General features: G+C 33.3%; 1 protein-coding gene across 1 annotated transcript in view; it reads left to right on the top strand.

Moving 5' to 3' along the window:
- Positions 1–16,619, top strand: part of IQCM (IQ motif containing M) — a 398,588-nt gene that overhangs the window by 302,619 nt on the left and 79,350 nt on the right. Inside the window, 1 exon segment of the mRNA XM_007999956.3 lies at positions 11,650–11,811. Within this exon segment, the coding sequence (XP_007998147.3) occupies positions 11,650–11,811 (162 nt within the window).

Raw genomic sequence — 16,619 nt, 5'->3', positions numbered from 1 at the left:
AGTCTTTGAACCAAAAAGACCACACTAATGTTCAACAAAGAAGTGCCCCTGAAGGCCTGTCCACAGGTTATATTGTTCGCAAGGAAGAGCTGATTGTCACCAAAATGTCTCTTGATCATGCTTCAGGGTTAAAGGAAAATAATGAACATTGTAACTATGATCCAGTCACAGTGTGTTATATATTATATATTTTAGACACGATTCTTATAAAGGGTGTTCCCAACCCAAAAGGGAATGGACATTGACAGAAAGGGGATCATTTAATGAACAGTAGTTATTTATCTTAATGTAGTCAAAGTCATCCATCTTTTCTTCTTTGCTCTATTTCTGAAGACTATTTCAATGCATTATCTGAACTACGTTATATGAACTTTTCCCCTATTTCCTCAAGACAATACAATATGTTAGGCTCACATTTGTTATCAATTTAACTAATATCTTCTGTCAATTTGCCATGGACCACTAAAAACAACCTGTTCATTATTTCCTTCAATTCATTTTATCTTGGTGCCTGCTAATCTGTTTTTTTCTTTCAGTTTTCATATAATTTATTAATGAAATATTCTTTAAAACCCCATTAATAGAGTGATAGCTGGTCTCCAATTTTCTTTATCCTTTAAGCTTGTTATCCTATGAAAGAAATTAAGTACAGCACAGTGGACTGCATATACAGTATATGATGCATTATAAATAGTGTGAGCTTATCTTTATTCAAGCAATTAATCTTGCTCTTTTAGAAGAAATCCAAAGGGAAATAACCCAAGTTGTCTTATATTTCCAGGAAACATCATGCAAAAAATAGAGAAATTTACTATTTACTATATCTCAAATGTTAGAAATATATCACCCAAACAGCACTTTTCTCCCAAATGCAAATTGTTAGATAACCTGATTGGTAAATGTTTACTTTGATCATATATAAATTTGACAAATTTATATATGCTGTAGAAAAAAGTGTGCTATTTACACATTCATTTTTTAAAAGTATGCCATGAGAATTAAGAAAAAAAAAAAAAACCTATGTCTTTCCAAATGTCTTTAATTCATCTGGATAATAGAAGATGATAATATAAATATATGTAATCTTTCTCCTTTGAATTGATAGCCAAACCTCTAAATTGTTGAAGGCAGCAATATGTCTGGCTAAAATACTGTGTTATGCATTGGGAATTTAGCTTTATCAGGAATTATTACGTATTATTTTTGATCCTTTTAATGAATACTTTTACAAATTAGAAACTTAAGGTAGTTCCTAAATTATCAATCTCCTCTACTGACATCCTACTAATAAAATAAGAAACTTGCCACATTTAAGCTTTCTTTTACTTCTCCTTCCAAACATATCCCTATATGAAAAAAATTAATAGTTAAAAATATTTTCAAGGATTCTAACATTTTTACTTTTTCTACAAGTCTTACAGTTGTTTGACCTTGTAGTCTGATGTATTTAAATGTGTTGAATGCTTGCCAGTTTTCTCCCTCCCCTCCCTTCCCCTCCCCTCCTCTCCCCTCCCTTCCCCTCCCCTCCTCTTCCCTTCCGTTCTGTTTTACCATTGGCCTCTTGATTCTTTAGTTATTTTAGTTCAATTTTATTGGCTCTGTTTTAACAAGATTTAGTGTTTCATCTTGTTGTATTCCAAGAAGAGGTTGTAGGTGCTATGTTTTCTGAGAATGTTTTTTGGTGTATTTATACTTGGCTTCATATAAAACTTTTGATTACACAATTTTCTCAGAACTTTATAGGTATTTTTCTTGTTTTGTTGAATGTTGTTTTGGAAAATCTAAAGCCAACTGTTATTGCCTGTTGGAAGTGATTTGGATTCCCAAAGGACACTTTTTATATACTTAAGTTTATTTAGCTTGTCATGAACTTTATGATGTACAAACTTGACTAGACTACGATTTCCAGTTATTCAATCAAACACTAATCTAGATGTTGCTGCAAAAGGTATTTTGTAGATTCAATTGAAGTTTATGATCAATTGACTTTGAGCAAGGGAGATTATCCTAGATAATCTGGGCAGGCCTGGTACAACCAGTTGAAAGGGCTTTAAAACAGAACTGAGGCTTACCTGAAGAAATCCTGCCTGTGAATAGTAATATCTGCCATGCACAAGAGTTTCAACTTGCTTTTCCTGGTGGCTAGCTCTATGGACTTAGGATTTGTCTTGTCAAGCACACAACTGCATAAACCAATTCCTTGCAATAAATTCCTCTCTCTCTCTCTCTCTCTCTCTCTCTGTGTGTGTGTGTGTGTGTGTGTGTATGTGTGCATGTATATGTGTGTATTGAGAAATAGCCTGCTAGTTCTTCCTCTATATCAGTTGAACACTGACTAATATTGATTATCTTAAAATGTAGAATTGACCAGTGTGTGGAGGCTAGAATATTGAGGAGCCTTACAGAAAAAGCCTAGATTTCCTTGAACAGACTGTTAGTAGAATTATAGATGTGAAAGACTCTGCTCATAAGGACTCAGAAAGAAGTGAGGAGCATGGTAGGGAAAACCTAAATTACCTTAGAGAATATCTAATTATAAACAGACAGTAGAAATATGGAAGTTAAAGATGCTAAAATTGAGAGCCCAGGAGGAAATTAGGAACATGCTATTGGTAACTGGATGAGAAGAGATTCTTGTTATACAGTGGCAGAAAGCTTAATTAGTGAAATAATGTCCTGCAGTTACATAGGAGGAGAAATTTTGAGATATGGCCTTGGACATTCAGTTGAGAACAGTTTTAAGCAGAATTGAACGTGCAGCCTGTTTTTTGTTGTTGTTGCTTGTAGTAAAATGCCAGGGGAAATTGCATTTGAAAGAAGTACTGTTGCACAAAAAGGAACCAGGATGAGATGATTTGGGACATTCCAATCCATCCAGACTGTGAAAAATGCTAAAATGGAGATTCACTGTCAGGAAAGCATATTCTAGAGGGGCAGCTGAGATACGGCAGGACAACGTTTTGCTGATACCTCAGAAAGATCAAAAAGATAATTTAGTCACACAAAGGCTCTTTGAAAAGAATGAATGTGTGACTCACAAGTCTCATTAGTTACCAAGCAAAAGCTAGAAATGAAGATACTTTTGTTTGTTCTGTGCTACTATAACAGAATACCTGAGCCTGAGTAACTTATAATGAACAGAAATGTATTTTCTCACAATTATGGAGGTTGGAAAGTCCGAGATCAAGGTGCTAGCAACAAGTGATGGCCTTCTTACTCTGTCATTACATGGTGGAGGGTGGAAGTGCAAAGGCACAAAAAGGGGCTAAACTTAAGGCATTAATCGCACCCATGAGGGCTTTGCCCTCATGGCCCAATCACCTCCCAAAAGTCCCACCTGTCAACACTGCCACAATGGCAACTAAACTTCAAACTGAATTTTGGAGAAAACAAGCATTCAAATCATAGCAATGGGATTCTACAGGAAAGATTTGTGGAGAAGTCTCTTGTCTAATGAAGTGAATTCCCATAATACACATGAGGCCTCAGGATTTCCGAAAATTTTAAATCAGTGGAACACTGCCAGCTTGGACCAAAAGGGACAGAAACCGTATTAAGTGAAAGAAGGCTACTGGACTCCCAAAAGTGTACAGGCAGGAAATAGACTATTAAAATGACTCAGCTGCTAACCCATGCTACTTTTCATGAAAAAAGAAGGATGACTTAAGAGGGCAGAGCTGAAAACCACAGAGGATTATTCTCAGACTCAGAAATGTTCTCAAGTTTGCCCAGCTGGGTTTTAGAATGACTTGGGATCAGTCACCCTTTTTCTTTTTATTTTATCTCATTTTGAATGGGAATTGCTTATTCCTGTCTCATCAAGGTATTCTGTGAGCAGATAACTTATTCTTGAGTTTCACAGGTCCATAAATGGAGAGGAATTATGCATCACGACAGATTATACCCAGGGCTTCACCCATATTTAGATGTGTCAATTCTAGACAGTCTCTATTATTTAGGTGTTAATCTTACTGTTTCTGTTATATATTCTTTAAAGTTATTGAAAGTTGTGGGAATTTTCATGCTTCAGTAAAGATGCAGTTATATTTTTGGTTGATTAAAATATACTTTATTTTGGCATTGTGGGAGAGGAAAAGAGAAAAAATTTTGCTATTATTGTGTCTCTTTTAGCTAGGAAATTGATTACCTATTAATGCATATAAATAAATCAGGGCCAGGAAATTGTACATTTGTTAAGTAAATTCTTCCATTTATAAACTGACTTGTATCCAGTCATATTTCGGAAATAATTTAAAGTAATCTTAACATTAGTATAATCAATAAACAAGCCTTAAATTATAGAATCTTTAACAGGATTGAGAAATCCAAATAAGTCTGGAAAATGAAGTCTAAAAAATTAAAAAATGGCTCAATTCTGAAAGACAGCACTTATTTTAAAAAAAAATACATAAGTTTATAAAACACATTTATTTGGAATTCAGTTCAAAAAATCCATCAGGAAAAATTCTCACTTGTTTGGAGTTCGTTTTTTACTGAAATAGCATGGTATTACTTTTGCCTCTTGAATCTAGAAAAAGGCCTAAGCACAAGAAAAGGAAAAAAATATGTATATATTTTTGCATGTCAGGGCTAATGTAATTGTTGAGTAAATGCGTAAAGCTAAGCTTGTTATACTCAACTGCCAATTATTGAAATTTTTCTTAGGGATTTAAATAGTATGGGAAAATAATACTTAAAATATTTAACTGTGTAATTAACTGCAATGTTTAGCTGAAAATACATTTAAAACTGATATTAGTAATGAATAGCTTAAAAATTCATTGAATTGCCCTCTGCCCCTTAAATATATAGAAAAATAATCAAAGTGATGTGATTTGTCTCAAGAAAAACAAAAGGACTGGGTAATTCAAATTTGATTTAACAATTAAGAATAGCTACACTTGCCGGGTGCTGTGGCTCACGCATGTAATCCCAGCACTTTGACAGGTCAAGGCGGGCGGATCATCTGAGGTCGGGAGTTTGAGATCAGTCTAATCAATATGGAGAAACCCCGCCTCTACTAAAAAAAAAAAAAAATACAAAAAACTCACCTGGCGTGGTGGCACATGCCTGTAATCCCAGCTACTCAGGAGGCTGAGGCAGGAGAATCACTAGAACCCAGGAAGGGGAGGTTGCAGTGAGCCCAGATCACGCTACTATACTCCAGGCTGGGCAACAGAGCAAAACTCTGTTTCAAAAAAAAAAAAAAAAAATAGCTATACTTAATTGGAAATTCATGCATCTGACCCGTGAGGGAAATTTTTTTATTAAAGTTATCTTCCCAACAAAGTGAAAGGAAATATCTTGTGGATTATGTATGCTGAGCCCAATAAAAACTGTCATTATGCTCTTAAATTTTAAGAATTTTTTTGTGTTATTGTATTACTCTCATAAATGTAACTAAAGTGGAAGGAGCATTTATCTTTAGTCTTTTGTCTTTAGTTAGAGCAAAGTCTCATTAATGGATTTAACCTACCCATGTTGAGACTGAGGGATAAAAATATTTATATTTTTAAAATAGAGTACTTAAAATTAATAACTTTAATAATTTGAGATAATGTTTGTATTACTCCAAGTACACAGACACACTTATACACACATGCACACATAGACACACACACATACACACACATGCGTTTAGAAGAAAGAAAATGCCCCTCCTAAGGAATCCTTATAATTCTATTGGAATTACTAACTAAAAGTATTTTAGTGTTTTGGGCAGCTATAAAATTTATTTATATATAGTGATATGATCTGTGTTCTATCTAAAGCCCTTGAAGACAGGAAAAGGAAAAAGTTAGCTTTCTATATCGAATACTTGAAAATCTATTTAAGTTGTTTATTAAGCAAACAAGCAAAAAATAAGTAAATACAGAAAGAAAATAAAGTTAAAATGTTATTATATTTCTTTATGAACTCTTTATTCCACTGAAGGAATGAGCCTTTTGAACTAACTGTAGTTTGATTATTGAACAATCACATAGCTGTGATTCCCTAATTTTCTACTCTAAAATAGCATTTTGATTGGATTTATAAAGGTATGTATCAACAGCACAATTTTCCTACATTTAATATTTAAATGTATAGTGAAGAATATTCTGGCAAAATTTAAAATATGTGCCTGTTTCATGACCTGAAGAGATTTAAAGGTGGTAATATTTGCTGTAATTTAACATTTTTAAATAATTCATATCCTCATTTTGTATTGTTATTTACCCTTAGTCAAGGGTTAGAGAACATTTTCACTCGTGTTTAAATTATGCAATGTTGGTATTTCATTGTAATGTGAGATCAGTGGTCCTAGCATTTATTTTTACAGATCATATTATTTATTGGCATATCGTTTAACTGCCTTCTTAACCATTTTGTCCCTTGGTTTTGAATCTTAATGTTTTCCTTCATCACTGATCTTTAAGAATGATCTTTCAGCTTAAAAGAAGCTAAACGTAAGAAAGTTTCATTAATTTAAGAATGGGGCTGCTTTGGATTTGCTTTTCCTTGTTCAAGAAGTACATAATTTTTCATATTGATAACCTGGTGTCCTCCTTTTAAAATATTACTAATGAACAGAAATAAACTTAGATAAAAATGGCATGACAAAAAGTATGACATTCACTTATTTCAAATCAAAGAAAATGAATGCAACATAAAGTGCTTTAACTGAACACTGACAAGATATTAAAAGTACAGCATTTAAAAACTGGTCATTTACACTAGGTTATAGATTATTTATCCACCAGTTCAAACTCACATGTGAAAACTCCATACTAAAAACCTCACAGTATTGGCTAGTAGTCCATGAAGGATGCATTAGCAATTTAATGAATATCATTCATTATTTATTAAATATTGTTCATTACATTGCTAATTAATTGTAAATGCATAACATTCACAATGAAAGAAAACATCTACCTGTTGTCATTGTTTTTAACTTGTGATCTTTGTATTAGTATGAAAACTATAAAATATGTTTTTTTTAAACCTTGCAGATAAATTTAGTTACTTAATAGGACCAGTACAGGGTAAAGATAAAGGATTAGGCTATTTCTATCTGTACTTATAAATACTTGTTAAAAATTGATTTCAGTAACTAGCCCTACCATTCTGGTTTAAGCTTTGTTAGCCACCCAAGTCTCCCTGGTACACTTAGGACTGGTCCTGACCTTAATAATTTATACATTTGCCCTTTTCAAAGTATTGTGTCTGTGCTGGCATTTGTGTGAAGGGGCAGGCACATTAGAAAGAACTTGAAACTTTAAAATTTCCTAGAAATGTAGGAATCTCCATGGTTCAGTGTAAATTATTGTTCTTTCATCTGAGATGTTCTTGCCCATGCATTTTGAGTGTTGAAATATTCTTCAGTAATACATACGAAAAGAGGAACAGTTGTGACAATAGATGCTCTTTCTTTTTATTATGCCCACTTAGCAGAATGTAAAGCTGTCTGCCATCTTTATGTCAATTTTCTAATATTTATTTATTTATTTTTAAAATCACTGTGATTCTTGAAGTACAGCCCTGGAACCACTGCCTTAAATACTCCAGGCTCTGCAGGAGGGAGGCAACAAGCTCTCAATAACACAGTACACTGTTTGGGAGAGGAAGGGAAGGGCTACCTTGAGTTCTCTGAAAACTCCTCATCTACCCTGAATATTAAGCATAACGAGCCTCACTTATCTGAGAAGCAGGGGAAAACTAGAGGTGGTGCAGAGTTCATACTGTGGGATGTTATACTAGCCGTTATTCTTAGTGAACTGAGAGGGCTATCATCAGTTTACAAATGGTGGTTTTGACCTGAGGGCTTTTCAATAGCTGCTACAAAATAAATTTTTGTGGAAAAGACCAACATCAGTAAACCTCCAGGAAACAGCTATATGCTGCTCTCAGAGGGCTGACCAGCAGAGTACACTTTACAGGTACAGCTGTAGAAGGATTTGAAAAGATTGGAAGGGTGATTAGCAACAGGAGAGACCACCAGTTGACTCGTAACCATCGAAGTGCTAACAGTCTCTTGATACCAGGAACCATTGGTTAAAACAATATGGCATTGTGGTTTAAAAAACAGTCTTTGAAGTTAGACAGAATAGGAAATAAATTCTGGTTTCACCTCTTACCAGCTAGGAGGCCTTGAAAATGCCCTGTAACCTTCCTATGCTTCAGTATCTTGAGCTGTGATGTATGGTAATATTGACTTCATAGGATTCTCAGCAAATTAAACATATTCTGATTTCAGAATTAAATTAGCAAATGTGTATAACCTGCTTTGCACACCTGTTGTATACTAAATTCTCAATAAATACTGGCAACTATGTTCTATCCATTTGTTAATTCAAAAAACTTCAGATATTGCATATGTGGCCTAGTGAGGTAGGGGTAAGGAAGAGCTCTTATTCTTTTGAGTTTCAAGAGTAGTGTGTTGCTACATCTAAATCCCATATGGCAATATTGACTTAGTATATCAAAAAGAAGTAGTCCATAAACAGCAAAAATTATTAATATCAGAAACAAATTAAATTCCTGCTTTTATCTTGGGATGACATGCATAATGAAAAATAAGGAACAGAGTTTTACCAGCTATATGCCTTTCAAATGAAAAAAAATGTTTATTTGTAGTTAACTTTGCAATTATGAAAGAAGGTACAATCATTTAAAAAATCATGAGGCTTTGTTTGTGTAAGTTCCAAGACTCCATTGACACTATCAATTGGAAAATGGGGCATTAGCAAGACTCTAAGCTACAAACCTTCAATATATGTCTAATGTTACATTTATCTTTATATTTTCCTTGCAAATTCAACACTCCATTGACTTCATGTGTTTCTATTAGTCTTCAATCAGGATAAGCTAGTGGGAGAAAGTGGCAGTTCTATATTCACCTCTACTTAGATTTTAGTGTAGGCATTTTATTTGACCTGATATTGAGGCATATGAAAAATATAGGTAGGTAATTGTAACACATTGGTAAGGATTTGTGTATCTAAACACATCTAAACATAGAAAAGGTACAGTAAAAATACAGTATCCAAAACAAAACATGATACACCTATATAGGGCACTTATGGAGCTTACAGGACTGAAATTTGCTCTAGGTGAGTCAGTGAGTGAGTGGTGAGTAAATGTGAAGGCCTAGGACATGACTGTACACTACTGTTGACTTTATAAATACTGAACACTTAAGTGACACTAAATTTGTAACAACAATGTTTTCTTTCTTCAGTAAAAAATTAACTTTAGCTTACTATATTTTACCTTATAAACTTTTAAATTTCTTCATAACTTTTTGACACTTTGTGATAACACTTAGCTGAAAACACAAATAGATTGTACAACTGTAAAAAAATATATTCTTTGTTTGCATCCTTGTTCTGTAAGCCCTTTCCATTTTAGGATTTGTTTATATATGTATTTTAGTTTTTTATTACAAATTAACACACAAACATACACATTAGCCTCGGCCTACACAGGATCATCAATATTCACTGTCTTTCTCCTCCACATCTTGTCCCACTGCAAAATATTCAGGGCCAATAGCAGCATGAAGCTGCCATCTACTATGATAACAATGCTTTCTTCTGGAATAGCTCCTGGAGGACATGCCTGAGGCTGTTTTACAGTTTTTGTTTTTTTTAATAAGTAGAAGGAGTACACCGTAACATAATGTTAAAAATTATAGTACAGTAAATACAGAAACCACTAACAGCCATTTATTATCACGTATTGTGTACTGTAAATAGTTGCATGTTCTGTACATTAATATAACTGGCAGTGTAGTAACATTGTTTACACCAGCATCATCATAAACATGTGAGTAATTCTTTGTGCTACAATGTCACCACAGCCAGGACTTCACTAGGCATTTAAGCTCCATTTTATATCTGGTCCATCATTGACTGAAATGTTGTTATGCAGCACATGACTATATTTCAAAGCCCATTAAGAATTAGGACCCAGGTCTGTCTGTATCAGTTAGGGTCCACTTAGCAGATAGAAACTGCATAGTAATTTAAGCAGGAAAAGTCTAATATAGTAGTTATTAACTACGACAGAGATTGGAGTAAATGTGATTTTCTACTAAGGGGTAAAAGAACTCTAATTGACAAGAGGAGATATAGGGACCCCTTGGTCTGAGGCAGAGCACCTGAAGAAAGACAAATTTTTACAAAGGCCACCCATGGGGAGTCAGTGAATGGGGGAGTACACTGAGCTGGCATTCTAGTGACACTCATGGAGAAGCCATTCTGGAGATCTGTGGCAAACTGTCTATAAGGTGATGTCACATTGTGGAACTCAATGGGAAGCCATTCATAGGAAGGTGCTGCACTGGTGGACCTCTCTAGGAAGTGCCCAGTGGTGAGAGGAGCGGAGTGCCCTCTGAGATGCCAGAGAAGTTGCAGGAGCCTGCTAAGAGACCCACCAGATCCAGAAAGAACCCATTCATTGTCCAGTTCTCTCCATTGCCCGGTTTGTTTTATACTTAAAATCATACCGTATTGCAAGGAAGAAGCGTTCTAACCTCACAAGCAGGACAGTGAAGGATGGATTTGGATTTGTGAGGCAATAGATGGATATCTAGCACACTGTTCGCCATCAAATCATGTCATATGGCCTTATATTCACTTTATCAGAAAATATGACATGTAACAAAATAAAGAAGACTAAGAGGAAAGGAAGGAAATATATGTAATCGGGTTATAAGTGGAGATTTACATTAGTGTCTCTCTTTTCTTTAAAATGTTTCTAGGCAGAGTCACTTTAAGTCCTCAGGAGACTGCTTTGTTGAATTTTAGGACCCTGGCTTATCAACCAAAAACTAGAATTACAAACTGGAGGTCCAATGGGCATACCAGAGATTTTTCACTATATAATTTAAATTATTGTTTAATTCCAGTTTTCTCAGCTACTAGTTAATACAGGCCATGTTCAGTTGACAAAGATTCATTTGCAAGTAAGAGCTTCCTTAGGTATCTGAAGCCTACTTGCATCATTTATAGACTGTAAAATTTAGGCAAGTTATTTAACTTCTCTGGGTCTCAATTTCTACATGTAAAAGGAAATAATAATAGGACTTACCTTATAGGTATATTATGAAAATTAAATATGTTACTATTTTAAAGCACTAGGAATAATTCTTTGCACATAATATGTGCTATACAAATGTTTGCCAGATAAAAATAATTCAGTCACAGCAATATGCATTTTATATTTTCTTAAAAACCTTCACCTAGGAATATTAATTCCTTTAGTAGTTCCAATATATGGAACTCTATATTTACTCAACATTTTTGTCAGATTAATCTGATTCCATTGTTTAACAGAAGTTAAAAGTAAGAATCTATGGTTATACTATAGAATGTATAATGTGAATGCTGTTCATTGGATATCTTAATTTTTTTCACAGCTTTAACAATACTGCTTCAAGCTGATAGTGGTTTAAGATGATATTAGTAAAGCCCTTACTCTTTAGTTTTTGGAATTAACTGAAAAAGAAGATTTTTGGTAAAGTAACTTTGACTAAAAAAAAACATGTTTTCAGTGTGACCTGTTGTACCCAAATTGTTAAATAGTTTTTAATTTGCATCCCTTAAAAGAAGCAAGTATGACACTCTGTAAAATGTCTCGAATTTTATATATTTTCTCTTTTCTTTATAGATGGCAAAGAAAAATATTCTGAACTAATCAAAAAGTCCAAAGCAATTGAAATGTTATTTACACTCTATCCTCCTGAAGGTGCACACGTGCCTAACTGTACGCTACTCAAGTCAACTTGGTTGAGACCCATAGTAAATGGGGAAGAAGGTTATAAATATATAGGTAAGATATTGAGCTTTATTTTTTATTATAAATAAGTGATATCTTATAATATTATATATAACTATATTCATCACATAGATGATGTGGGATGATACATAGATCCTATAGAATGTTCTCTTTACTTCTTAGATACTATGCCTGCAGTTTAAAAAGGGACTGTTTTGTGCTGTTGTACCTCCACTAGAATAGTGGAACTATATTGTGCCTGTCTACTCACTAGTTGATGGAAATTTGGGTTGTTTTCACTTTTGCATTACTACAAGTAAAGCTGCTATGAACATTCATGTTCAGGACTGTGTTTAGACATGTGCTTGCATTTCTCTTGGCTAACTTCTTTTACAGTCATTATAACATTTCATATTACCCACCCACAGCAGAGATATAAGAGTTGTATTTATTCCACAGCTGTATCAACACTTGGTACAATCAGCCTTTCTAATTTTAGCCAATCTAGTAGATGTATGTTGGTAGCTCTTTGTGGTTTAAATTTGCATTTCTCTAGTAAACAATGTTATTTCGCATTTTTTCATGTATTTATTATTTGTATATCTTTGTTGAAGTGTCTATTCAAAACTTTTGATCATTTTCATATTATTATTTATTAAGTTTTGAGAATCCTTTACATATTCTGAATACAAATAAGTTAACCTTTATATGCTTTGTGAATATTTTCTTCCAGTCTGTAGTTTGTCTTTTCTGTCTTTTAATAGTATCTCTGGAAGAACAGAAGTTTTCACTTTTGATAAAGTACAATTTACTACTGTGTTTCTTTATTGCATGCTTTTGCTGCCATATCCAAGAAGTGTTGGCCTGGATTGTAGCAACAAGGTTTTCTTCTATAAATTTTATAGTTTTAGGTTTATATTTCAGTGTGTGGTTGATTTGGAGTTAATTTTTGTATGTGGTTCAAGATATAAATTGAAGTTTTTTTTTTTAATACTTTGATATCACAAACTTTCCAACAATATTTGTTGAAAAGACTATTTTTCTATAAATTAACTTTGCAGTTTTGCAAAACCAAATAGTGAAAAAAGATATATAGATAGCAAATGAGCACATGAAAAGATGATCAGCATCATTAGTCATCAGGGAAATGCAAATTTAAACTACAGTGAAATACTACTACTCACTTATTAGAAAGGCTAAAGTAATTTTTTTAATCTAATGATACCAAACAAGGAGGTGGAACACCTCAAACACTCACACATTACTGGTGGAAATGCAAAATAATACAGCGATTTTGAAAATATTTTGATACTTTCTCATAAATGAAATATATTCTAGTCATAAAGCCTAGCCATTCTATTCCTAGGCAATTACCTAGGAATAGGTAATTGAAAGCATTTACTTACACAAAACACACATATTTGTAATATATAAAAATAGGAAATATATACAATATATTATATATGTAACATATGTGTGTATACATACATACATATATATACGCATACATACATATATATATAAAATCAGCATTTTTCAAAGTCGCCAAAAGCTGGAAACAATACAACTGTTCTTCAACTGGTGAGTAAATAAACAAAATTTGGTTCATCCATAAAAATTTGGTTCAGCAGTAAAAATGGAGGAGTGAACTATTGATACACACAACATGGATGAATTTCAGATGTATCATATTAAGTGAAAGAAGCCAGAATCCAGGGCTATGGTATGATTCCATTTAAGTGGCACTTTGGAAAAAGCAAACCTATAGTAACAAAGATCAGGCCTGTGATTGCCAGGGTTTAAATTTGATGGTAGTGTTTTACTACAAAGAGGCAGCATGAGGGAGTTTTTAGGGTGATGGAACCATTCTGTATCTTGATTATGATAGTGATGACATGATTTTAAATAAGTCAAAACCCATAGAATCGTACACCAAAAGGAATGAAGTTTACTATAAGTAAAATGTTTTAAAATAAGCACAAAATTAAAAGAGAATCATTTATATAAATGGCCAAAAAGTTCATAAGAAGATGTGTACCATCATTAGCCATAGGGAAATGTGAATTAAACCACAGTGAGATATTACTATATTACTATACATCTACGAAAATGGCTAAAGTTAAGAAGACTGGTCATATCAAGTGTCAGCAGGGATGTGCAGCAACCAGAACACTAATATCATGCTACTACAAATATGAAATGGTAAATACAGTTTGCAAAATATTTTGGCATTTATTTATCTATTTTATTTTTCTTTTTTTTCTTTTCTTTCTTTTTTTTTTAGAGAGAATCTCAGTTTGTAGCCCAGACTGGAGTGCAGTGGCACAATCTTGGCTCACTGCACCCTCTCTCTCCCAGGTTCAAGTGATTCTTGTGTCTCAACCTCCCAAGAAGCTGGGATTACAGGTGCCCACCACCGCAACCAGCTAATTCATATATATATATATATTATATTATATATTTTTTTTAGTAGTAGAGATGGGGTTTTACCATGTTGGCAAGGCTGGTCTTGAACTCCTGACCTCAAGTGATCTGCCCACCTCTGCCTCCTAAAGTGCTGGGATTATAAGCATGAGCTACTGCACCTGGCCAATTTTTAAAAAACGTTAAACATACACCTGCAATACAACCAGGCATTACACTTCTACATATTTATCCCAAAGAAGAGAAAATATATGTCTATTCAAAAACTTGTATATGAATATTCATAAAACATTTTTATAAAACACTCAAACTAATAGAAACAACTCAAATAACTACCTACAGATGGATGGATAAGCATATTGTGATATATCCATGTAGAATACTCAGCAATATAAAAGAAAAAACCTGGATACCTTTGATACACTAACAACATGGCTGAATCTCAAAATAAGTATGCGAGTGAAAGAGGCCAGACAATAAAGAGCACATACTATATGATTCCATTTATGTAAAATACTAGAAAATGTAAACTGAGTAGAAACAAATCTGTGGCTACCTGGGAATGAGGATTGGAAGTAGAAGTGAGAGGTGATGGGTTAAAAAATTTGAGAGTGATGGAAATGTTTATCATCTTGATTGTGGTTATCATTTCATGGATGTACAAAGTAGAAAGTTATTGAATATTACACTTTATGCAGTTTATTGTATATATTGTATGCCTCAATAAATCTATAGAAAGCAAGTTAAAAACAAATATTAAAGAACCAAGGTAGGGAAGTTTTTATTTTGGTAGTATTTTTAAAAGATGTTTTCTCTTGAAGCTTTAAAACTTGCATTTTAAAACTTATCTAAAGAGAGTCACAAATTCAGTGCAGTATCATTGGACTGATGCATACAAAGGCATATATAAGGGCTCAGTTCTGTAATAGCCTAGAGGAAGAAGAGAGAAAGAAAAGGAAAGAAAATTATGAAAAAGAGTAACTTAAGTTGAAAGTTTTGGGTTTAATAAAATGAATTAAAAACCTGACTGCTATTTATTTTCTCTGCAATTTTCCACCTGAAATTATCAGAAGGTGACTTATACTTATTTGTGTTTGTTGTTTACAGTCTATTTGCAAACACTTTGTTAAAATAAATTAAAAGGAAATATGCACGTGGCATTATGTTGTTATTTTCAAACTCTGTCTTCCAAGCTTTTTGCTGATTTTTTTCTTTTTCTATGGGTAAGTGACCAGAGCCTTGAATCTTTTTGAATTACATTGTTATTGAATTGACTGACAAGAGATTTGCAACATTTACCTTGAAAAAGATTAGTCTATTACAGAAGTGCTTCCTAAAACTGAGTAACTCCTTAACTATAAACATTTTAGGGAAGATAGCTTTGGGAATTTATTATGTGGTCTAACATTAATACTCTACAATGTAGGTACTCCTGTTTATTGATTTTACTCTGTAAATTCAGAGATCTATCAACAGCAAGAACCAATGATTAAATAGAGTTACGAATGCTCCATAAATGGCATGGGTTGCTAACAAAGTACCTAGTATGAGGACCATACATTCTCTAAAAATACCTGGTACAACCATATTTTTATATCCCATATTTCCTAGAATAGTGGCTTGATTGTAACTGGAATGCTGCATAAGTCATAATTTCAACTTGCTTAATAGGCACAAAGAATTTCTTCTAGATTATAATTTTATAATCTTAGACCAAGTAAAAAACAAGTCTTTAATTTTTTTTCCAGGAATATATGGCTTGTCACACTTAGTTTTAGAAAGGCTATTTTGGAAAGTTAGTCTTTTAACATATCTTCGGTTGTCTTTTTTTTTAAGCACTGTCTGTCCTCAAGCTCCGCAACCCTCTGGACTGTCACAAATATGCTCAACTTGTTTCCCTCCTTTGTTAAGCTTTTGTGACTTTGACAAATTTTTAACCTTGAAGCTATAGATTATATTAAGGAGCATTTTAGGCCTATAATTCTTGGAATTCTAATGGAGATACCTTGAAGGGGTGGATTAGCTATTATCTTTCAAGAAAATCATTTAGGGAATACAAATGAATGATCAAATCACTTTCCTAAACCAATGGTCCATTTTAACTGAAATCGTATTATTGTATTACTGTCAAGTTTCTCATTAGTTCAGATGCTGAGTAATATCAATGACCTATAGTTCTACTACTTCTTTTTCATATCATTTCCAGCACCTTCATATAATACATTTTACTTACCCTTAGAATACATGGTTATTTAAATTACATAATTAATACTGGAACCTGATTTCTTGGCCTAATTACTGTTTTTTTTCCCATTAAAAAAGTACAAGGTATTTTTTATGTAATTTAGTTGCTTCACTGCCTTTAGTCAAGACTTGATATACATTTGCTAAATTAGAATCTATCTTAGCTTTAAAGATTCCAGCAATTAGACAATCAT

This window comes from Chlorocebus sabaeus, chromosome 7 (genome assembly GCF_047675955.1).
Source record: "Chlorocebus sabaeus isolate Y175 chromosome 7, mChlSab1.0.hap1, whole genome shotgun sequence".
NCBI lineage: Eukaryota > Metazoa > Chordata > Mammalia > Primates > Cercopithecidae > Chlorocebus > Chlorocebus sabaeus.
The sequence above is the reverse complement of the archived record's forward strand: the minus strand, read 5'-3'. Positions and strand labels throughout refer to the sequence as shown.